Source organism: Notechis scutatus, chromosome 1 (genome assembly GCF_049901735.1).
Source record: "Notechis scutatus isolate UNSWTSFEM ecotype Mainland chromosome 1, rNotScu1.2, whole genome shotgun sequence".
Taxonomy (NCBI): Eukaryota; Metazoa; Chordata; class Lepidosauria; order Squamata; family Elapidae; genus Notechis; species Notechis scutatus.
The window spans coordinates 181,392,306-181,417,700 of NC_142009.1; the positions used below are offsets into that span (position 1 = coordinate 181,392,306).

The window sequence follows — 25,395 nt, forward strand, 5'->3', positions numbered from 1 at the left end:
GTGGCTAGTTTAGCAAGTGTCAAGATTATGTATAATGAACATAGTTGTTTGCCCTTGAGAGAATTGGGGTGGGAAGAAGGCTAAGAAAGATTCATCATTTAAGGTTATGACTTCATTTCCCAAATGGCAGAACCTAATCTTGATCTTGCTCAATTTTCATTTGAGAAGATTGATTTGTTACTTTATTTATCTATTTACAAGATTTATGGCTATTACAATCTACCAACTCCGAACAACAGTAACTGCAAAAATGTTCCATTGACATCATTGTTACAGGACCCAAAATTGTTGGGGGTAATATGCTGACTCTGTAAACTGCTTAGAGTGGGCTGTAAAGCACTATGAAGCGGTATATAAGCCTAAGTGCTATTGCTATATAGCATAATGTTCTTGCCAACACTCAACTTTAATTAAATTCAAGAGGTTTGTGATTCTCAAGTACTTAATAAAGCCTAACTTGGTTCTAAATATTTCTAATGTTTTCATACTAGAAATTAACTCACCCGTCTTCATTTTAGCCATCCCATTCATGAATTATCTTTTCAGATTTTAATTGGTTCATATCACAAGAGGCTTATACATAGTAGAGAAGATGTGAAAGAGAGCAGGAGACTATGAGTTCTAGTCCCACCTTTGACTACTTACCTCAAAGGGTTGTTGTAGGGAAAATTGGAAGAAGAAATATTATATATGTCCACTGACTTGAGTTACTTAAAAAATAATAAAGACAGGATAAAAATCAAGTCAAATAAATAAATAATGAAGTCACTCAAAGATGCATATTTTTAACTCAAATTTAACCACTTAGATTTGCAATTCAGCAAATTGATTATAAATAGGGTGAAAAGCTCACTCACGTTTTTCACCCAGTAGCAAACCATTTTCCTCCTGTCCCCATTGGAGAGGCTCTGAATCTAACAATAGTCTTACTGATGTAAGTAGCATTAGCAGAAAAAGAAACTGCTATGATTGTAGCAGTTGCTGAATAAAAATAATAGGCAGAAGGGAGACTTGAACTCTTCCTTCAGAATTCAATACTGTATCACAGTTAATCCTTATATATTGTTGTCATGGAGGGAGGCAGTAATAGCTTTTAGTGTGACTACATAGCCTCGCTTTCTGCAGTAAAATGTATTGTTGAAGAATGTCAGTGCTTTTACCATCATTTTTAATCCAAAAGTAAATACTATTCAACAAAATCTTGTGCAATTGTCTTTCTTCTTCAATCATCTCTCCCTTTTACTGCCTCACCTTTTAACAAGGAAACTCGTTAGCTTTTCTCAGTTGTCTTTCTTAGGCAACAGAAATATCAACTCAAGTCAAGTAAGACTATTACAAAAACCAGAGACCAGAACAAGTTAAGAATACTCAAGAAATATCCAGTTAAAAACTCTAGAATAAAGTAAAAGATAACAGATAAAATATTATTTATTATTTTATTCTAGAATTTTAACTGGATATTCCTCGAGTGTTCTTGACTTGTTCTGGTTTCTGCTCTTTGACTGTAATAAATGTATTTGACTTGAAACAGAAATGTCATTTCCTGTACTTCTCCCATTTAAAAATTTACAGAACAGTTCTATTTCTCAATTAGAGGAGTAAAAGGAGGGTAGGCTGTAAAGACCTGTTCTGGAACGGGTTTTTTTTTCTTCAACTCCAGCAAAATAATTATTCCTATGGTCTTTGTCAATTCCATGCCCTCATATAGCATCAGCCAGAAGAAAGTGTTGTTTCTTTTTCTTTTTTTAACAAATTTTGTTCAGTTTTTCACATAAAAACAAAATTCTCTTTTTAGTGGACAACATATTTTCGGGTCATCACCTTTACATACAAATATGACAGCAGTTATACATTCAAAATGCATACTTAATTCTATTATTACCTTTTCCATTCCAAATTTTCAGTAAGGAGAGAAACAAACACATTAATTCTGGCCTCTTTCATTAATCTCAATCGAAACATCTTTTTGTTTCATTTCAATTATTTCAAATATAATCCTTTAATATTTATTTTAAAAATAAAGATAAACAATATGTGTTTGCCTAATAATACCGTGTTTCTCATATAATAAGGCCGGGTCTTATTTTTTTTTGAGCCCCGAAAAAATGGCTAGGCCGTCTTTTCGGGGGTGACTTAATTCCCCCCCCTTGCATCTTCGGGCAGGCGGGCGGCGACGGCTTGGATGTTGATCTCGGCGTTGGTGGGGCATTTTGTATCAGGGTCAACGCAGGCAGCACCATATCCGGGTGTGCAACAAAAGTACTTCCTGACGGCAAGCCCCCCTGCCATTTCCCCCCCACTTCGCATGTTTTAATATAGGCCTTAATTTGGGGAGAGGGGCTTAATTTCATTTCATGCCTATAAAACATGCTGGGACTTCCTATTGGGGGAGGCCGTATTGTTGGAAAAACAGGGTAATAATAATAATAATAATAATAATAATAATAATAATAATAATAATAATAATAATAATAATAATAATAATAATAATAGGTTGCCAATGTCTCTCCTTGCTTTTAATAGTCTGTATGATTTATTAATTTAGTTGGTTCTTTAGTCTGTCATATTCCCTTTCCATTATACATTCTTTTTATAGATTCTAAATTAATACAAATTTTAACACTAAAGAAAAAAAACAAGTATAGGTTTCCCCCCTTTTACTGCTTTGAGTGTGACATGTCAATGGTTAAAATATACCTTTATTCCCTCATCTTGATTCCCAATAAACCATTATTTTTAAGAAGTTACAATAATAATCATTACATCGTTTCATTTGGATTCCGCAGCATATTTCCCCCCCTTAATTTTTAATAAAAGTTATCAATATCTATATTACCCTATTTTCTAAATATTTTTAATTGCAGAAATATTCTTATTACCCTTTATCACCCTGCAGAACCCCCTTTTTAATTCATCAACCATTATCTCTGAAAAAACAATTTCTTTTCAACATTTTACTATTTCTGTATTTCTTTATTTCATGCACCTGTTTCTTACTGCTTCTCCTCCCCCTCTTTTCCTCATATCTTTTCTCATTCCAGTTTATATCCCTCTCTTTCTTAATATCTTCCTTTCCCCTTTTCTGCTGGGTCTTTCTGTCTTTCCCAACTTCACAGGTATTCCCCCTTTTGATTGCCTTCTTAAGTCTCAACTTTTTAGCCTTCTTTCCCCACTTCTTTGTAGCGTTCTTTGTGTTAATTGTCTATTTAAGATGTCTTCTCCTTGAGTCGACTCCTCCTCCTCTGAAGCTCTTTCTTCTTGTTCTTCAATCGCCATTTCCATTTTTTCTAACACAGAACAAAGTGATTCACCTCTTTCCTGTAGTAATTCTCTCATATTTTTAAGTTCCATTTTTAATTCCCGAAGAGATATCATTACACACTCTTGTATTTTATGATCGTTAAAGTCCACAAAAAAGCCACTTTTACTTTCCTTCTTTCTTCTTTCAATTTTCTAAAGTTCTCAATTGTTTCAGCCCAGGGTCTATACCAAAAACATCAATCAATCCCACAGTCAGTCTTTCTTTGCTTTTTTCTTTATTCCAGTTCTGCTTTCACTTTCTAAGTTTCTTACTTTGTTTCAATATTTCTTTAATATTATATCCACACAAGTTCATTCAGAAACAGGATGCTTTCCCTTGTTTGAGCTCAAGTTTTTGTCAAAAGGTGGCACTCTCCATTATACAAAGTCTTCACCTTTTTCCCCTATTTTTTAATTAGGGTTTTTCGAACCTCATTATTCCAACACAGTCCAGTCTCCAATTTGTAAACTTTATTATTATTATTTTTTGACAATCTTAAATCCAGCTTTATTTTATGCCTGTTTATTGCCAAAATATCTTAGTCCAATTTAGTTAAATCTTTAGTTCCGGCTTCTTCCTTTCCCGGTTCGAAGCCCCGCTTAGCTGTCAGAAATATTTTCTTATTTTTTTTCCTGTCCCTTTGTAATTTCGCTGCTCACTTTTCTTTTCTTAAAAATTCCATGTTACCTTAATCCCAGGGTACTTTTGTTTAGTTGCATCGCCCAATTGTCCCAGTTCAGATGTTATCCACCTCTTCCTTCCCTCCTGCACAAATCTTAATCCAGCTGAGTCCTCCTCTTTGGGGTGGCCATTTTAAACCACTGCTGCAGTCATCTTCGGGGGGGGGGAAGACCAAGCCCAGGAGGGGAGATGCGGCTCCCCTCACTCTGGCTTGCGGCTTCCCCTTACTCCGCCGCCCCTCCAAGGCAGCTTCAGCCCCTAATCATAATGATTGGGGCTCTCCAACGAAAGAGCACAGACCATAGCCACAGAGAGATGCGATCTACGGTCTGTCAGCGAGGAGGCTTCGCCTTCTTCCCAAGAAAGTATTGTTTCTGATTGTCATAAACTGATGGAATATTAGATAGGATTATCTCCTCCTGATAACAGTCCTGTGAATTAAATCTAGAGAAATGGCTTGCATAAACCAAATCTAGACTGAGCAAGAACCTAATTCTATTTTTTCTAATTAAAACCCAGCCCTATAATTACATTTTAGAAGGGATGTAATTTAAATCACAAGGGGGGAGGAGGTGTAAAATGAAATAATTAATCTAACTTGCTTCCCAATGTTAGAAAACTAACATTCTCTCTCACACACACCCATATATATAGCATAGGCACTCACAGGTCAATCTAATTCCTCAAGCCATGTCAGTTTATTGCTAAATGAAACATTTTTTGCTGTCTGTGAGGATATTAATTTGCATATGTGTTTATTTAATTGGTTTATTTATATGCTAGCCAACTTTAAAATTGTGACATCAAATCAAAAACATAAGCCAACAAGGTAAAAACAAACGAAAGGAAAATGTGACATAGCCAAGGCCAACCAACAGTAATTCATTTTCTAACCAATACAGATGTGCTCGTCCAGCAACTTGACCTGATGCCTAGGCCTTTTGGAAAACCAACAGGGTTAGGGCAATCCAAAAATTGGGAGTATGTTGCTCCACACAGCAAGCACTGCAACCAAGAAGGCAGAACTCCTAGGTTCTACTAGATGTCAGCGTTTCGTAGAAGGGGCCTGGAGTAGGCCGCTTTGGTTGGATCTCATGACATGGGTAGAGTTAAATGAAAATAGGTTTAATAAATGAGTGTATCTATGTAGCAGGGAATATTTACAATATGGCTTTGTGGCAGTGTTAAAAAATGTCATTTCAGACACTTCTTGTTGATATCTTAGGTGTATAAACCTACAGTCCTATAATGTTTCAATGAGTTTCTGGGTCACTTTTTGGTCCGTTGTCACATTTCATTAACTGAACATTTCATTCTCATGACAGGCAGCTCCAGTATTACATTGTAGTATGTTTGGGCATCTACTAAAATCAATACATTAGTAGGAAAGGCTTACCACCAATTACCTCCATCTATGTTGGTGTTCCTCCCAAACATAGTTGTTTGACTGAAATGTGCTTTTTCAAAAGACAATTGGACTGTTTTTTTTCCTTAAGGAAAAAGAATATGTTTCACTTCTCATCCAAGAAGCTTCAGCAATTGTGACTGAATGGTGAGGGTAGGGTGTGGAAGAACAGGTTCTGACAGGATGATGGGGAAGGGAATGGAAGGATTGTATCTCTTTGCAGTCATCTGGTTTTTAGTGCTCTCTCTGAGAGCCGTTGAGGCCACTTGGGGATTTATCTGTGCCCTCAGAGTCACCTGAATCAGAGTGGAAATTAGTGGGAATTAAGGGCCACATGGATTCTGGAAAAGGCACTGCAGACTGAGAAATAGCTTCTGTTTTGACACATCCATAACTGTACATGATCTTTATAGCATAATGTTACAGGATGATACTATGTAAATTCAACAATGCTCAGTGCATTTGATTGTGTTCCTCTGCCCTAACAATTGTTTTAATACTTTACAGCTGCTGGAAACCACAGGTTTAGTGTGCCAATTCTATGCCAGATATCTTTTTAAGATTACATTACTTCAGCACTATTGTTGGTCTTCAGTTAAAAATTTTATAATAACATTTTTGGGTGTTTTCAGTTTTTTTGTTTTGCTGTATGTATGGCAATGCCTTGAGAGGACAACACCCTGTTCTTCCTTCATACACATTTCTGTTGGGTGGGGGTATGTGGCCTATGCACAGATAATATTTTTATGTTTTTAAACTTAAGGGTTACTTTTAATGAGTATTGCAAGTATTTCCATTGTAAGACTTCTCATTTAAGAAGTTACTTAAGAAGTATATAAATAATGTATTGGACCTGGGTTGCAACAATCAGTACAATAATCCTATAGCAGCAGAGATGTACAAAAAACACCTCTTTGCTACCATCAGTGTTATGGATTTTTGTTGCCCAAATGTGGTAGCCTTTGTAAAAAATCAAAGATATTGTCACAAAAAGGAACGTGTTATCTTTTGCTGGAAACCTAATAAAGTTTTTGTACAGAAATGCCTCCTTTGATCTGGTGTATTATGTGAATGAACATGATGATTTGCATTAAAGATTTTGTAATTCTTGCTTTCCTGACCACTGTGGTCTTGGTGAAGCTATAGGTAAAGGTAAAGGTTCCCCTCGCACACACATGCTAGTCGTTTCTGGCTCTAGGGGGCGGTGCTCATCTCCGTTACAAAGCCAAAGAGCCAGCACTGTCCGAAGATATCTCCGTGGTCATGCGGCAGCATGTCTAAACTCCAAAGGCGCATGGAACACTGTTACCTTCCCACCAAAGTGGTCCCTATTTTTCTACTTGCATTTTTACATGCTTTCAAACTGCTAGATTGGTAGAAGCTGGGACAAGTAACGGGAGCTCACTCCATTATACCGTGCTAGGGATTTGAACAGCTGAACTGCTGACCTTTCTGATTGACAATCTCAGCGTCTCAGCCACTGAGCTACCACATCCCCTGGTGAAGCTATATTTGTACACAATTAGAACCAATGTTTTTGGATAAAAATGTTCCAGTATTGAAATGTTACTGCCACTTTGTGCCCTTTGAGATGTATATGAGTATTGTATTGTAGCATGTCTATACAGTATTGGTTCCTTAGCAGCTATGAAACCAGTGAGGCATGGAGTAGAGGCCACAGAGACTTATTATCTGCTGTCCCCCAAGGCCAACAAAAGAGCAGCCAAATATTAGTTACAGTCAAAGTGGAAACCCTAGCATTTAAATTCTGGAACACAGATCAGTATAAAAGCTTTGACTTCTTTGTACTGTAATAGGCTAATCAGCTCTTCTGTTTAAGATTTCATTCTTGTCTGCTGTCAAATATTTTTATCTAGCCAAGTCAGGTCTGAGAGTCTCCAGCCAGATGAAATCTAGTGCTGAATCTGGGAAGCTGTGATCTACTTTGAAACTAAGTGCAAACTGGCTAACTGCAATGCCCACATCTGCCTCTCTTTTGCTGGATGAGTACAGGTAGTCCTTGACTTACAGCAGTTCATTTAGTGACCGTCCTGTTACGTCACCAAAAAAACGCGACGTATGACCATTTTTCACACCATTGCAACATCCCCATGATCATGTGATCAAAATTAAGGCGCTTGGCAACTGGCTCATTTTTATGACGGTTGCAGTGTCCCGGGGTCATGTGATCCCCTTTTGCGACCTTCCGACAAGCAAAGTCAATGGGGAAGTCACTTAACAACCATGTTACCAACTGAATAACTGCAGTGATTCACTTAACTATTGTGGCATGAAAGGTCGTAAAATTCACTTAACAAATGTTTCAGTTAGCAACAGAAATTTTGGGCGCAGTTGTGGTCATAAGTCAAGAACTACCTTTATGAGCATTTGCCAGTTGTTGTTGTTTTTAAAAAACAACAACATTGATTTAGCAAATGTGATCTTCACAATTGCAGATCTATATTCTCTATTGTCATTTTTCTCTCTCTTAGTGAGTCCATGCAAGGGAATTGTTACTACTTTTTTATTCACAATTTAGCCCACATTTTTAGTATAGTGTCATCCAAACTAACTAGGACTAACTGCTTAGTTTCAAATATCCAACAAGGTCACTTATGTTATAATATGGAGCTTGTGTGGTATATGCCTGTTTGCAGTACACACACACACACACACACACACAAACATTCATCTGCAATGCCTCAAAACGTTTTGGGAAGATTTCCTTAAGAAAATTGCCTCTCTACATGGTGAACTGTTAAAATTCCCTAGTGTGAATCGTTTAGAAACAACATTCCACCTTGTGCTCACATAACTTAATAAAACAATATAGAACTTTAATCACTTCACAACTGCCGTATTTTGAACCAGGAAGAGAATTGTAATAGAAATTATCTAGCCCAATCTTTTTTTATGTAGGATCTACAGTCTATAATTACAATTGTGTAACAGAGTGTACAATAAACTTCCCTTAACTGTTTCATTTCTGTAAATCTCCAGAGCAAGTCTACCAAAAACATTTGCTTAAATGCTTCCAGACACAGGTTTCCAGATCTGAAACTGGATCTGATCCAGATCCAGATCCCAGATATAATTGCCTGCCTTCAATCATCTTAAGTCTGATCAGAATAACAGTGTTGACAGGAACCTTAGAGATCTTCTAGTCCAACCCCTACTCAAGCAGGAGACCTTATACCATTTCAGACAACTGGTTGTTCAATCTCTTCTAAAAAAACTCCAGTGCTGGGACGCCCACAACTTCTGGAGGCAACTCATTCAGTTTAGTTTAGTTAGTTTAGTTTTACTTTTATTGTCATTGCACCTCGTACAACGAAATCAAACACCATCTTCAGTGCACGTCATGATCATGACCATGAAAATAAACACAAAGACACATCCTTCACCCTTCACACATTGAACCGGAAACCCCCGACACCACACCAACATTGCACTATACAGCAGTCATTGTCTTTATCTGTCAGGAATTTTCTCCTTAGTTCTAGGTTGTTTTTTTCCTTGGTTAGTTTCGATCCATTGCTTCTTGTCCTGCCTCCAGGTGTTTTGAAGAATAGGTTGACCTCCTCTTCTTTGTGGCAGCCCCTTAGATACTGAAACACTGTTATCATGTCACCTCTAATCCTTTTCATTAAACTAGATGTACCCAATTCCTGCAACTGTTCTTCATACGTTTTAGCCTCTAGTCCCCTAATAATCTTTGTTGTTCTTCTCTTCACTCTTTCTAGAATCTCAACACCTTTTGTATATTTTGGTGACCAAAACTGGATGAAGTATTCCAAATGTGGTCTTACCAAAGAATTATAAAATGATATTAACACTTCATGTGACCTTGATTCCATCTCTCTGATAATGAATCCTGGACTGTGTTGGCTTTTTTGGAAGCTGCAGCACACTACTCGCTCATTTTTAAATGATTGTCTATTAGGATTCCAAGATTGCAATTACTGCTGTTGAGCCAGGTACCACATATACTATACCTATACATTTGGTTTTTCTTGCCTAAATGTAGAGCCTTACTTTTTTCACCATTAAATTTTGTTGGGCCCAGTGTTCAAGTATGTCAAGATCCATCTGTATCTTCAGCCTATCTTCTGGAAAGTTGGCTATACCTGCCTACTTGGTGTTGTCTGCAGATTAGATGAGTTCCTTATCTATCCCCTCATCTAAATCTTTGATGAAGATATTGAAGACTACTGGGCCTAAGAGAAGTGCCTTGGAGTGCCCCACTGCATACTTCCATCCATGTAAATGCACTTCATTAAGGACTAAACAGTGTGGTTGGTTGGGTTGGTGGTCCCATTCTTGAACTCTTGATCTTAGTGATCTCTTCCTAATGAGTAGCCAAATTTGTTTCCCTCATTTTCCATGCATTTGTTTTAGTTCTGCTCTCTGGATCAACAGAGAACTCTCCCATGTTCTGAAGGATAGTTATCAGATATGTAAGCACAACAATTGTTTTTTCCCTTAATTTCTTTTCCTCTCAAGATTTAGCTGTCTTAACATTTTTCTGGATGTTTACATGTTGCTGGCCAGATTTGGAATTAGTATAGCTATACAATAGTCTGACTTGTACAGAATGGAATAAAAATATTAATTCTTGTAATTTGGTTGCTATCAAATTCTTTGCAGCCAATTATTTGGCACAGTTCATCTGTGAATTTCATTGCATGCACACCTTTATTCCAACTGTACTTTGCTGGAGTCAGTTTATTCAACATTTTTTAAAAGCAGCACTGCTGATAGGTATTTCATGCACACTTCTGAAGAGAGGTAGATCTGCCTAAAGTGGAAAATTAAGTTTGATTTTTAATGGTGGTGAAGCTAAACTTTTGCCCAGTAGGCTTGACACCCATAACAGTCCTTGACAAATATGAGTCAGACTGGAAGAAAGTATTATCAGATAGAATGTGGTCTTTCATCAGTTTTTACCATTAGTTAAATATAAGGAAACTAGAGAGATTCTTAAACAATGAGTTATGAGTGTAGATTTGGAAACAGGTATAAATCTTATGTCCAGAGACCTTAGGTCTTGGAGACTAAAATATTAATAAGGAGCTGTCTAACTCATAACCTCATAGTTCCTTAGATACTGCAGAGCTTTATTCTGAATTCACTTTAATGTACTACTATCTCTCTTGTTAATGGGACAGCTTAATAAGATTCTCTTTGAGGAATTCATTCACCACATAAGTTAGGTACAAGTCAAAACAGCTAGCTGCAACTTAAATTACCATGAATAGCTTTGGAAAGATTACACTTTCTGTAATTCAAACTTTGTCATCTAAATTATTATTATGTCTCTTATTATCAGATTGTACCCAGTCATTGCACATGATCCAGCCCCACATGTGCAGCAACTTTTAAAGCCCAGCATGGAATAGCTGTAAGCTCTTAGCAATATTTCTAAAACATTACAGTAGTGAGCTTGGTTGCTTATCACCTTTTGCATAAATATGTACATATCGGTTTTGCATTCAGTATTTTGACCATGATGGTTCATAACTGATTGATCAAATATTTCTTGCAATATAGGTAGTCCCCACTTACTGACTGAAATTGGGACTGGCAACTTCATCATTAAGCAACAGAGTTGCTAAGTGAAATATCTTAATGTGATCATGCCCAAATTGCAATGTCAGTTCATCAGTTCTGGTTATAGTTGTTAAGGGCAACTATATACAATCTCCTGCCAGCTTCTCCATGTTTGTTTGTTAGAAGTTGGCGGGGAGGGTAGCATATGCTGATCATGGGATGCTACGACGTTTGTAAATGCATCTGATATGCTGAAGGAACAAATAGTGATCATGTGACTTTTGGGATACTGCAATGGCTGCAACTTTGTGGACTGGTTGTAGATCTTGTTCAGTGCCATCATAACTTTGAACACTTGCTGAACAAGTGGTCAGTATTGACAGTACATTCCTGTTAATGCAGCTTAGAAATATATTACATATTTTTTTCTTATTAAATATTTCAAATTTTAAAATAGTGAAACACGTTCACTGCACTGCTATTCAATGAGACTTAAGATCTTAATTGTTCATCTGTTTTACATTTTGTCTCCTCTATAACTCAAGAGACTTGAGTCAAACTCAAAGGTAAGAACTCTGTTACATTTCGATTTTGTGTAGAAGGCACTTGGTATTTTCCAATGTAATCTTCTTTTCATTCATTTTGTTCACTTTCAGCAAATGATTTTGTCCAGTCAGATCATCCTTACTGGGATGTTTTTGCGAATTCTGAAATTTAACCAACCAGCAGCTCTTAGAATTACATCATTTAAGGATGAATTCATTGCAACTTGGTAGAATTATTGCATCTTGTGGTAATAAATAATGTAATCTTTATAAATATTATTGGCTGCTACACATACGTAAGGTTTATTGTTGTAAAAGTACAATACATCTTCTCTAAGAAAAAAGATTCTAAGTGCTATGTCCACAGTTCTTTTCATCTTATTGTACTGTTTAGTCTAAGTTCGTCTCCTTTGTGTCAAAAATAAAATTTCTAGTGTGTGTAGTGGGAATGGGTGGGAGGAAACAGGTGACAAATGGACTCCCTCATAATTCTTGGATTATAGCATAGCTACACACTGTTTTGAACTGCTTGCTCATAACCCTATGTTTTTTAATGCACAATGCTTTTTATTTTTAGTTTAATTTCCTCTCACAAATGCCTTTGCTAAATTTCAAAGATTTCCCATTCTGTTCTAATGGTTCATTTTTAGCTTACTTCAATATTATTACTTTGCACAGTCAGGTAGAATGACAGGGTGGAGTAACTTTGAAAGGATATGGGAGGAGGTAGTCTGTTTATACATTTGGGGAATGCTAATTGGACTTTAGGTGCCAAGTTTTAGATGCTTCAATCTTTCCCACAACCACACCTTAAGTATGTGAGCTTGACCCAAATTCATTACAATCTTTTGTCCACTTTTCAAAGAACAAATGAAACTGGCAGTCTTACTTGTGAAGAAAACTCATCTGTGCATGCACGCAAGTTTTTGCTACAAGTTCCTACATCTGTTCATTGCCCCGTTGTTTTTTTCATTGTTGGCTAAAGGAGATATTGCCCCTCAAATGAAAGAGGGTTGTGTGAAGCGATTATATATTGATAACTTTTGACTCTAGTCTTCTCTATTTATCCTGCTATTAAATAGGCAACTTACGGTTAAAAGTTAACCTTGCAGGTTGAAGAAGTTGGGGGGGGGGTAATTTTAATTCATAAATAAATACAGATAATTAAAATAGAGATCTGTGTTTTCAATAACTTTATAGCAGTCTGTTAAGTTATCAGAGTATTAGAATTAAGGCTATTGATGGTACCATTTTGAAGGGTAATGGAAATAGGAAAATTTATAAGTCTGCATAAGCACTTTGCAATAATTATTTATTTTTTGCTGGAATTCATTTTTCACCTCTAAGTTCTGACTCTGGTAGAAAGATAAGACACCTACAGGTAGTCATTGTTTAATTGTCACAATTTGGATCAGCAACCTGGTCATTAAGCAAAGCAATCACAATCACAAAGTATGCTGACAATGTTACTTCAATTTTCCTTTGCTTACACACCTGCAGAGGTTGTAAATGTCCTCAAAGTTACTTATGCATCACTGTTGTAACTACAAATGTTTGTTAAACTAGGCAGTAGTTAAAGAAAGACTCTCCATATGTTTAAACAGTTGTAACTGCAATAACAAATGAGTTAAAAAAAAACCTTTCTTTTCATATTATGGCTGTGTGCACAGGTTTCCATTCAATATGGATTAGAATAGCATAATTTATGCTAACATCTCTGACAACATGCATTTTAAATCATAAACAACTTAAAAACTGCACAATGTTAGATCTTATCACCAAACAGCAACAGCAGGTGGAAGAGTGCCAGTCCATCAAAAGCCTAGGTACCCTGGTCATTTTCAAATTAGCCACAAAGGTTTATGCAATTCAGCATCAATCACACCAGATTAGGGAACTTGTTCTGCAGATGCAGCCTTGGGCTTGCCAGTTAGTAAATCATTGATGAATGCAACAATCTCAAGAAGACATTGCCAGTAGACTTCAAATGATTGGCAAATAGCCATGGGAAATCAACTCACCTCAGCTATATAGACAAGCCCTTGAAGCTACCATGCCATTTGTAAACAAAAGATGAAGATATTCTTACCAACAATGACCTTTTGCAGAAAGCTGATTAAAGGTTGCATTATCCAATGCGCCTTCTCCCAGATATGGAGAGAGAGTCTGATGTGGAGCAGGGTTGTTATTTTATATTAATGACTCCAACCCATGTGGGTAATTTATGAGGACACAGCATTAATTTCATTATTACAAGCCAGTAATTGTGTTTTGAGTACAATTAAGATAAATACAACATAATAATATTTAATCATTTCTCCCCACTTAGGCTTGTATGACAAACCAAGTTGTTAATCTTGCTAGCCAAAGATAAAAGCATCAATGCTTTAGCTCAGTTTCTTCTGGATTCCTAATCACATTTGTCATTTTGCTCTCACACTTGATTTTTACAGTTGTGTTACAATATTATTTTGGTTGTACCAGATTCTTTGATTTTGCGGATCCTAGCATGTGTTTGTGTTTGTGCAAACATGCCCAACTGTGTGTTTATGTATGTTTCAGTTGATTTAGAATTGGTTGAGATTTTACTGGGTTGTTTTTTTTTTTGCATTAAAATTATTTTATTAAACAAGAAATCTAACTTAATGGGAAAGGTAATTGTAAAATTTCATTAAAATTCTGAGGTCAGTGATTGATTTCCATCTTGAATGCATGACCCTCTGCTTTGAAATCTGTACTACAGTGACTCAGCTTCTGATGGATAGACACATTAACCTCTTATAATTTGATAAAGGGTCATGTCTATCTTGTTGTTTGCAAAAATGTTTGTTGACTTCTCCAGAAATTGAATTGAATCAGATTTAAAATTGGTACATTAAATTACAAGTTTCTATAGGAACATAGATCACTTTTCTCCTTTTGTATTTTTGTGACCTCCTGAGTTCTATTCTCCATGATTGTCTGTGTAATGGTTTTGTTTTCGATTAAGTTAATCTGTCATATTATTAAAAAGATATGTGACCTGAATTAGTTGTACCCAAGTCAATGGCATCCACAATGAAAGCCACTGTCTTCAAAATGGTGGACACATTGCAGCAATTAAAGCTTCACTCCTTGGGGTGCATGCAGTATATGCTAAAAAGGGGCAAATTGTTTGCCCAATTGCACCTACCATTCTGAAGCCAGTGAATATCACAATTAATCCCTTTCAAAGGAAAGCACTTTTATTTTGTGTTGGATTTTCTGTCTCTCGAAGTTTAATAGATTCATGCAAACAAAGTCCAAGCAGAGTTTAGTTTGCAATTTTAGACCAAGATTTATTGCATGGCTCAAAACTTATAACTATATTTTTTTTAAAAGAAGTGGAACTGTAAGACCACTGCCATAAAACATGCCAAAGTATAAAATTCCCCATGATGTTTACATATAAATTTTAATTGTGTTTCTGAAAAAGAAGCTATGTTTAAACTATCTACTTTCTTTATCAGCAAAACTGGAGAGTATTTTATTCAGCAGAATTAATGTGTTAGTTATACTGGTAGGCAGTTTTAACTACTATCCTTTAAACTTCTGAACTCTTTTAATGAGATGATCCAATGACAGTAACTTTGTTTGCAAATTGACTTTTTTTTCATTCCCACAGTAATTTTGTCTAGTAATGCACATGTGTTGCTATTAGGAAAAGTGAATATTTGGGAAATGTGTTTTTGTACTGTTTGAAATCACTCAGACATGACATTGCATTTCTTTTTTAACCAGTCTTTGTTTTAAATAGGTTGGGGGGGGGGGAAATTTGGCACCAGGTTATGCAGGAAAGAAAGTTATTTTAACTGTCTATTGAGGACATGTTTTTAAAACAGGAAAAAACATAGCCATGAGTTGATAATAGTTCACTGAAAAGGTTAGCACAACTAAAATGGGTTTGCCTTCTTTTTTAAATGGAACACAACATCCTACACGAATTTACGGTTTAAGAGCTGTAATGTGTAACAGGATAGTTTTCTTTCTGTGAAGTTCTGGTTCTAATTTGAAATACATGTTAACTAATTTCTTATGTGTGAACTAAGACAAAGAAAAAAGAAAAAAGAAAACCCATGTTTAAGCTAAGATGGCCCTATTTATTTATTAAAAAAAATAAAATCTACTCAGTGACTACAAGTAGAAAAAACCAAGAACTCTTTAGAAAAGAAGACAGTGTGCAGTGATTTTTACTATGTACCATTGTATGCTTGGATATGTACACCAGAACAATATTTTTTTAATCAAATATTGTGCAAACCTTTTTTTACTTAAGGGCATGTCCTACAGTATTTCAGAAACTAAGAGTATTTATTGGATGTCTTACATTTCAGCACAAAGTTGCAGAATCTGAGAACCCAAGAATTAAATAGAATCCTTCAAAATTGCAACCAAATTGTACTTTTCAATGCAGCAGAAAAACAAAAATGACAGTAGACAAATGTTTTAAATAAACTTTCATTATATTGAAACGAAAATGGTTAGAAATAATTATTTCAATATAGTTAAGTAAATATAACGAGGGAGCCAGTTTGATGTAATGTTTGAGAAACATGGCTAGAAACTGGGAGACTCAGAATTCTGGTTCTGCCTTAGGCTTGAAGCCAAATGGGTGCCCTTAGTCTAGTCACTATCTTTCAGATCTAGGAAGCAGATAATAGCAAACCAATTCCAAAATCTTGCCAGAAAACTCAGAGACTGGTCCAGGCAGTCACCAGAAGTCAAAAATGACTCAAAGATACACACACACACACACACACACACACACACACACACACACACACACGATTTTGGTCTGGCCCTTTCTACTTTTTTGGAATTTAGTTCTTGGCCTACTATCCAAAGACCAAGCATTGCTATCTGCTCTCCAAAAGTTGGAAATTCTTGGTTGACTACTACAGAATATTACCATACTACCGTTATGGAGACCGGATATTGACCTAATCCAAAGGTGATTCTACATCACAAGGAGTCATTAAATAACTTCAAATAGATGCAAAGATAGATCTTCTTTTGAATATGCATGCATATACTGTTAGTGGGCAGAATCTTTGGTTTTATTGTACAAACTGCAGGTTTAAACACTTTGAATCACAAATTTGAATTCTATTGACTCGTCAAATTGCAAATTGAAATTGTATGATTCACTCACATTATAAGTTTTAATAAGAGGCTGCTATTACTAATTTCAAGCTAACCACAGTCTACTGTTATGCCTTATTCAGATAAATCTTAGTTAAAAAAAATTCCTCTTTGGACATAGCAATATACTCAGAATCAAAAGCATATGTTTTTGATCCTTTGATAGCCAACCAGAGAATAGAGAATTGCTGTACTGTGCTGTCCATCATCTCAGCCTGAGCCAACTGTTTCGCCATTGCCCTTCTTGTAATACTATTTCTACAGTGCTTTCCTACTTTTATTGCATTTCCTCATTTCCTAGTATTTTGGAAGTATTCTCATCAACTGGAGGCAGCTTTAACTTCAATGCATTATCACATTGAACTAAGTCCCACTGTAGGAATCAATGGCACAGAATCCAGCATACTAGTAAATGATGTCAGTATAGTATTACTTTGTGAAAGATTGGATGTATGTGTAAAATGCACACACACACACACACACACACACACACTCTACACTCAGAACTTTATACTATGCAAATAAATAGCAGATTTATTTACTGGCTACAAAGTCTAGGCAGTTGTTGGCTGAGCACTGAAGATCCCTTTTTTAAAAAAGAAAACTTCTCTTTTCCTTGTAGTTGAAGCATTTGAGATATTTATTTAGTAGACTTTTATGGCTACCAACTCACAAATTTCAATTCTGGGTGGCTAACATAGGGTTAAAACAAACAAAAAACAAACAAAAGGTAGGGCCATCACCATCTCAGGCAGTATGCTGTTCCAAAGGACAGATGCCATGACAAAGCAGGCATAGAGTGAATCCTGCCAGAGAACATATTTAACAAAAGGAACTCCATGCTCATGCTCATCCCATTGGATCTGAGACAGGCTGAAACAATCAGAAATATGCAGTCATGCAAGCAATTCAGGTTTGTGCCATGAAGGTAGTAACCAAAAGCTTGAATTGCACCCAGAAACCTACTGAGACTTGGTGCACCTTGCAAAATAAGGATTTTATTGTGGTGCTTACTGAAGTACAACTAAAATTATTATTCCTGGATGTTCTTCCCACCCACCTAACCTCTCCTAAATACTTCCTCCTCCCCAGTCAGAAGTGACATGGAACCTATAGAGCAGTTGTCAAGAGGGCCTTTGCATACCTCCACCTAAATTATATTACAGATGTAAGATATTTCCATAGGATAGGTGATACCTTACATTATCATCAGTTGGTAGCAGGGCATCATACTATTATATTCCACATTGTTTCAGAGTCACAACTGAAGAGAAAGTGGGTTTTTTTCCTGCCATTTGCATGAGTTCTGCTATTTGCATTTTAACCACAGTGAGCAAATTTAAGAATGTATTTTCAGATAGTCAGCCAACAAAGCACAGCAGGTTCTTCAGCTAAGTGGAGAAATCTCAACAGGATTGGGAATAATGCTGGGATAGGACTGTGTAGGCAGATATTTTAAAAGGAGAGCAGCTGAGCCTGTGGTGGGCATCTCAAAGAGGATAATTAAAGTGCAGGGTTTTTTGTTTTGTTGTTTCTCTGTTTTTACTATGATTGTTTTATTTATTGGTTTTATTGTTGTGAGCTGCCAAGATTTCTGAGAAGTCAACAAAGATCAGCAAAGTAAAAGAAAACCTTAGTGAACATTTATAAGTTTTCAAAGTACGTTTAAATGGAATGAAATGGAGATTATGGAGTGTTTTCTAAAGCTTTCAATAGCCATAGCAATTTGCTAACTTTGAACAAAAAACAAACCCAATTTGTATCAAATAAATACCAAATTATTTAACAATTAACATTTGCCCCTAAGCATCAGTCAAGCTTCTTGTCATGATTATATTATAGGTGTGTAATTAGTTTTAGAGTAATATAAATTCATTTATTAAAAGGTCAGAATTTTGTGATAGTTGGTTAAGGATATTAGACAGACAATAAAATTATTATTATTTCACATTTATTGGGTAGTAAATTCTATTAAGATTAAGTAATCATGCATAGGATGTTTACCAAACCATACCAAAATTACTCCATCTCTATTCTGTTATGAATTATCTTGTCTGTTTGAGGGGGAAAAAATGCCAGAAAGAGTATCCAGGGAGTCAACTGTTTGTTTATTGACATACATCTTATGAAGGTCATGACTGTTGGTGAAAAGAAAACTGAAGATTAATGGAATACATGAGAAAATGCTACATGAGTCTAAATATATGTAGGTATTTAGCTTTCCACAGTGCAGGGATATTTTTATATTACTAGTTACCAATGTGGCATATAAAAATATGAGTATTGTGCTAATACAAGCACCATATTGTTATTGGTAATATTTCTTCCTATTTTACGTGATCAAAGGAAGGAAGGAAGTGCCTTGATGAATCTTACTAAGCATTCTATCCTGACTGGTATCCTTTCAAGGATTAGTCAAATAGTTCTGGGATACAAATAAATGGAACACAGGAGAACAGCTCTATCATCACCGTTCTAATTTGTTTTATTTTTATCTTTTATCTTTGCCACCCCAAGTTTGGTACACAGGCATCTATGTAAATCTGTTTAATCTAAAAATAAATACATTGGTTTTTCCAGTACCTGAAATAAACAAGGCAAAGGTACTCTCATGCAATTTCATATTCATTTAAAATTTTAACCATACAATATAGAATGTATAATGTGTTGAATCAGGTCAAGCCATTTCAGGTCAGACGTTAGAAAACATCAAAGCCACGGGTAGTAGAGGAGAGAATTCTGTTCAAATGAATGGGGAAAATCAACATTGCTGGAGATCATATTTGTTATGAATGGTTGAATTTGGGAAATGGTAGTACTGTAGAATACTGGGGAAGAATCAGTGGTGGGATTCAAATTTTTTTACTACCAGTTCTGTGGGCATGGCTTGGTGGGCATGGCAGGGGAAGGATACTGTAAAATCTCCAGTCAGAGGTGGTTTTTGCTGGTTCTCTGAACTACTCAAAATTGCCGTTACCGGTTCTCCAAAACTGGTCAGAACCTGCTGAATACCACCTCTGGGAAGAATAAACAGGAAAGGAAGAGGGGTTTAAATGATTTTTTGAAGATGTATTGTATAGACTGTAAAGACAAACATGGGAGACTTGAATGAGAAGAAATACTGTAGGCAATATATTAAAAGTAGAAGAATGAATGAGGACATCAATATTTTTGTGGGGGAGAATAACCATTTGTTATCCAGTTAAATGGAGACTATTGTCACTATCACTTAATTGATAGAGATTGAGTCACTGTTTTTCCATTATTCATTGTTAATTATATGTAATTATTGTGTTAAATGTTTTTGAACTATAAGATTAATGAATGTTAACAGTGTTTATTTCTCTAAAGAACAATTCCTAAGTGCAAATTTCTTCATCTATAAAAGACCTGTGTGTATTATAGTTGCCTCTATGATAGATAGTTGAAAGCAGAACAAAATATTAGCTAACAAAATATGAATCAAGTTGTTATATTAGGTTGGGTTATCCTTGTTTCCTAGGCTTTAAGAGAAATTTAAAGGGAACTAGGCATCTATTGATAGAATTTCCTGAACTGCTTTCTTCTTACATATTTTTTATCATAAATAAAGGAAAAAATAAGAAATGCTTCCAGTTTCAAAAATTGTTATCTTCTGACTTTTCTTTTCACCCTTTCTATGTGTGCCTTCATCTTTTTTACTGGCTATGGAACTGACATTCAGCCACTGTATATAGAGGGAGTTCGTGTGGAACAGGTGGTTGAATGTAAGTTTCTCGGGACTATCATTACAAATAACCTGACCTGGAGTGCAAATACCGCTGCTTTAATTAAGAAGGCACAACAACGGTTGTATTTACTAAGGATTCTTAGGAAACAACAACTGGCTGAGAGTCTACTGACTACCTTCTATCGGAGTTCAATTGAGAGTATATTATCCTACTGTCTCTGTGTATGGTTCTCGAGCTGCACAGTGGCAGAGAAAAAGGCAATTCAGAGGGTGATCAAGACGGCCCAAAACATCATTGGCTGCTCACTCCCCTCTTTGGAAGAACTGTATAGGAATAGACGTAAGAGGAAGATACTTAATATACTGAATGACTCCTCATCCGGGACATCAGCTCTTTGAACTATTACCATCGAGAAGGAGATTTAGGGTATTAAGAACAAGGACGACCAGATTTAAGAACAGTTTTTATCCAAGTGCAGTTTTGAGTTTGAATGCAGGGTCATAAGATTTTTGTGGAATTAAATGGCTGAGAGTAATGGGGTATTTACATTTTTAAATTGCATAGAGATGATTGTATGGTTGGTTGTGTTTAGTTTAATTTTTTTTCTTTTTAGTGGTGTTTGTCCAGTTTTTACTTTGTGGAAGAGCACCTCATTTCGTTGCACCCGCTTGCGAGTGTAATGACAAATAAATTCTTATGTCTTATGTCTTATGAAGTAAATTTAATGTGGATACAAACTCCTGCAAATTCCCATAGTCAACAGTGCAGGAGTGTGAGAAATGAAGATCAAAACCAGATATGTTAAATATAGCTGAGTTACCATATTGGAATATTCTGACATTATATTTTTAGAGGCCATATTAGAGGAGCATTGAGACCTCCCCTTTACTGACCTATCATTCTTATTTCAATTTTTTTCCCAAGCTTCCCAAACAAAAGGAAACAACACAGACAAATTGGCCAGTCTTTTTCAGTTGATTTGTTTTCCCTCAGGGTTAAGACAAAAAAAAGTATCTTCTGCAGTTTGCTACTATTATTTTAATTCTGTTTAATAAATACTCAGAATACAACTCGGCCAGCATTGGATGCTTTAAGTTTCACTGGCTGAAGTGGGAAAGTTAAGTGCAAACTTCAGCCCTCCCACTGAAAGTTGAGTCATACCATAAGTTATATATGACTACTGAGGGGTAAACCAGATTACGTTCAGTGGGATATTTCCCTGGTGAATGAGTTTAGAATCGTAACCATAACATTTTAAGATGTTTATATTTTGTTTTGTTTTTTTCAGCTACAATTTTTTTGCTGAATTTTAAAGCTACATTTAGTGATGGAAACCAGTTGGACTGTACAGCTGCTGCCTCTCTTAGTTCTGACATTGGTGAGTCTGTTCCCTCTACATGCACATCTGCAGGTATTTATATAATAGTATGTATATATGAAAGGGAATTGCTCTTAAATTTTGCTTGCTGTTAGCTAGTTAGCTGGATGGATAGTTTATTGATTGATTAGTGGTGGCGCAGTGGTTAGAATGCAGGAGTTTGATTCTATTCGATCCTCACCGGCTAAAGGTTGACTCGGCCTTCCATTTTTCTGAGGTTGGTAAAACAAAGATTCAGATTGTTGGGGGCAATATGCTGATTCTGTAAACCACTTAGAGAAAACTGTAAAGCACTGTGAAGCGATATATAAGTCTAAGTGCTATTGCTAGTATGATGATATCAAATATAAAACAAAAATAAAATATGGGATAATTCCAGGATAAAATAGATGCAAGAAAAATACAGTAATAAAATACATATGTGTAAAATACAAAGTAGCAACACTCCGGTATATACATTATTTTTGCAGGGTACTCCAGGTTGTTCAATATAATGGATCCTTTGATCAACCTCCTTAGCTACAAACCTAGCAGGAGTAACTGGAAAGATCCAAGGTAGCAATAGCACTTAAACTTATATACAGCTTCACAGTTCTCACAGCCCTCTCTAAATGGTTTACAGAGTCAGCATATTAGCCCCAACAATCTGGGTCCTTATTTTAATGACCTCAGAAGGATGGAAGGCTGAGTCAACCTTGAGCCTGGTGGAATCAATCTCCTAGCAGTGAGCTAGCCTGTAATACTGCATTCTAACCACTGTGCCTCCATGGCATCCAGCCTTATGATCAGAATATCAAACACAGCACAAATTATGTTGTATATAGCACATATCCTTTGTGTGGATAGTCTCAGTTTGGGCTTCTTGAGGAAGGCTTCTGCTTGAAAGAAGTCAATTTTGGAGATCTACTTGTTATCAGCCTTTCTCAACCTAGTGCCTTCCAGGTGGGATATCACTCGAAGAGTTCTGGATGAGAATTTTGAGGGTTGTAGTTTAGCATATCTGTAGAATTCTAATTTAATGAGATATATTATACTGTCGATCAACAACATCTGTAACACTAACAAGCATTGCTCTTAGAGTTGTTCCTGAGAGCAAATATGAAATAATGTTATCATTCCAAGATCCCAATTATATTACATGACATTTGACACACATTATGATGATGACATGTATGTTTCCACTTGCTTGTCTTGCATTCCAACAGCCCCATTCCATAGGCATCATGCTATTTTATGTTTTAACCATGTTTTATTAAATAATACCCAGTTGATTGGGTTTCCATGACATACTGTGCCATTAATTATGGGTTACAAACCACAATGGCTGCTTTGACATTTCATGCTAAACTAAAAACAAATAAATTATACTATGGCTTTTGATTTCTGATTTTTTTTCAGTACAGTTAGTTCTCACTTAATAATGGCAATTGAGACTAGAATTTCCATCTTTAAGCAATGTGGTTATAAAGCAATGTGGTTATAAAGTTTGGTCATGTGACCAAACCATTTAGCAATAGCATTTCCAGAAATCCCCAGTTACCATTGTTAAGCAAGAATCCTGTGGATCATTAAGTGAGGACCTCACATAATCATACATTTTGACTTTCGCCAGTTTCCCCGTTGACTTGGCTTTTCAGAAGCCAGCAGAGACGATTGTAAATCACAATTATATGACCACGTGTACTGGACAATCTGTGGCATTTGAACTCCCTGGGTCTTTTCTTACAACCAATAGCAGTTTGTTTGGCAGAAGAAAAGATGGAAACAAATGCAACAGAAAACCTTTGCAGGAAATAACAGCAGTTTTTCCTTTCAATTGTCTCAACTGAAAAGAATTTAGGATTCTTAGTTGGAAACTGCAACTCCAGGTTTCAAAGCTAAGATAAGCAGACACATATAAATAATACAAATCACAATATTTTTTACTAAAGCTTTATTGATAAATAATATGATTTATGTTAAATTTGCAAAATACAAAGTGATGTCAACATTCCTTGCTAGAAGATAGTCAAACTCAAGATATTCATTGTTCATTGGAACACTTTTCTAGTCAGGATGTTAGCCAAGACAAGAACTGGAGTTTTATAGTTTATGAAAAGGTATCATAACCTCCTTTCTGAAACTTGTAAGGCTTTTGCAGGGGTAACAGAAAATCACTCTAAATGGCAAAATAACAATATCAGAATATTGGTGCAGAGGGGACCTTAAAGCAGCAGTGGTTTCTGCAGGATGATTTACAGGTCAAGTAGAACTCAGAAGTGAAAAAAACAAATTATTACTTTATTACAAAAGGTTGCAATTATTAAATATGCTACAATAAGTGGACAGAGTTCTGAGTAAAGAGTATTAGGGATCTACCGGTAGACTATGTGAGGTGTGGCCTTCTTACTGAGACCACTTCATGACAATCTCCAAGCAGCCTCCCTTTTCATGATCCTTCAGAAGGATCGTGGAATTTTGCCTTCTCAAAATTGCAGTTTGGAGAAAGAGGCTTTTGAAGCCCTGTGAAAACAGGCTCCATTCTCACAATCCTTTGGAAGCCTCCTTTAATGCTAACATAGCTGATTTGAATAATTTACAAAATTAGGCTGAGGTGTCCGAAACTCAACACATTTTAGACAGTTATACATGAGGGAAGGAGGGAGGGAGAGAGAGACAGAGACAGAGAGAGAGACAGAGACAGAGAGACTATACCTTTCAAGACATTCTTCAAAGGAATTTTTTATCAGGTAGCATCACATTAATAGATTCACAAAATAATGTGTATTAAAAATTGTGAACCTCTTTAATGCTCTTCTGCCCAATTACTTGGTGTGCACCTTTACATACTTCAAAATGGTTTCATCCAATTCAATCCATCCAATTCAATTAACACTCTGTATAATGTTTGCAATTATTTTGGTAACTGTGACAATCTAGTTTTTCTCATTATCTGTCCAGGCTTCTGTCACAGCAGTTCCAGATGAAAAAGAAGGAAATTGGTCCAGTGAAATGGGAATTAAGAACCATACAAACCATCAAGCAATACTAGGTGTAACGAATAATAAAATCATGACAGCACAGTTTGAATGTTATCAGAAAATTATGCAAACTACTGAAGAACATGAAGGTAAAACAATGTATATCAACATATTTTGATCTTGTTATTTTCCCTAAAATAAAGCATTCTGTCTGTTAATTCATGCAAATATAATTTAAAAATGGTTTTTACCTACTAAATACAACCTACTAAATACAACCTACTGTTGTATTTCTCTTGGAAATAACTTAATACTTGAAAGTATAAGAGCTTTCGATTCTGGTTTTCTTCCTGTCTAAAGGAGCAGATTTGATCTTTTAAAGTTCTTTACAAGAAAGCACTGGGAAGTCTTATATGTTCCAATAAATTTTTCAGTAAGGCATTCCAGGGTATTCTTATTTAGCGCTGTTTAATTTAACTGAATCGTGAGTTTATTTATTTTGAATGTGATAGTGCAACAACTATTGGGTTTGTTGGTTTATCTTTTGCATGTAACTGGCTTTGGGTTGTGAAAAGGAGTCAATACAATGCAGATAAATTAATGAATAGAGATGTTTGTTGAAAAATATTTTGCTGCTGAGACACTGTAGTTAAAGGCATACATTAATTTGACGGGCAGTGATGGGCAGTGGTACATAATTGTAAC

General features: G+C 35.8%; 1 protein-coding gene across 2 annotated transcripts in view; it reads left to right on the forward strand.

Annotated features, from left to right (window-relative positions):
- The window catches only part of CALCRL (calcitonin receptor like receptor), an 89,359-nt gene that overhangs the window by 26,966 nt on the left and 36,998 nt on the right, over positions 1-25,395 (forward strand). Inside the window, exons 2-3 of one of the 2 annotated variants that reach the window (XM_026668026.2) lie at positions 21,641-21,730; positions 24,671-24,839. In XM_026668026.2, coding sequence (XP_026523811.2) covers positions 21,680-21,730; positions 24,671-24,839 — 220 coding nt within the window. In that variant the 5' untranslated portion in view covers positions 21,641-21,679. Of the gene's footprint in view, positions 1-21,640; positions 21,764-24,670; positions 24,840-25,395 lie in introns of both variants that reach the window. The other variant, XM_026668025.2, reaches the window with a different exon arrangement.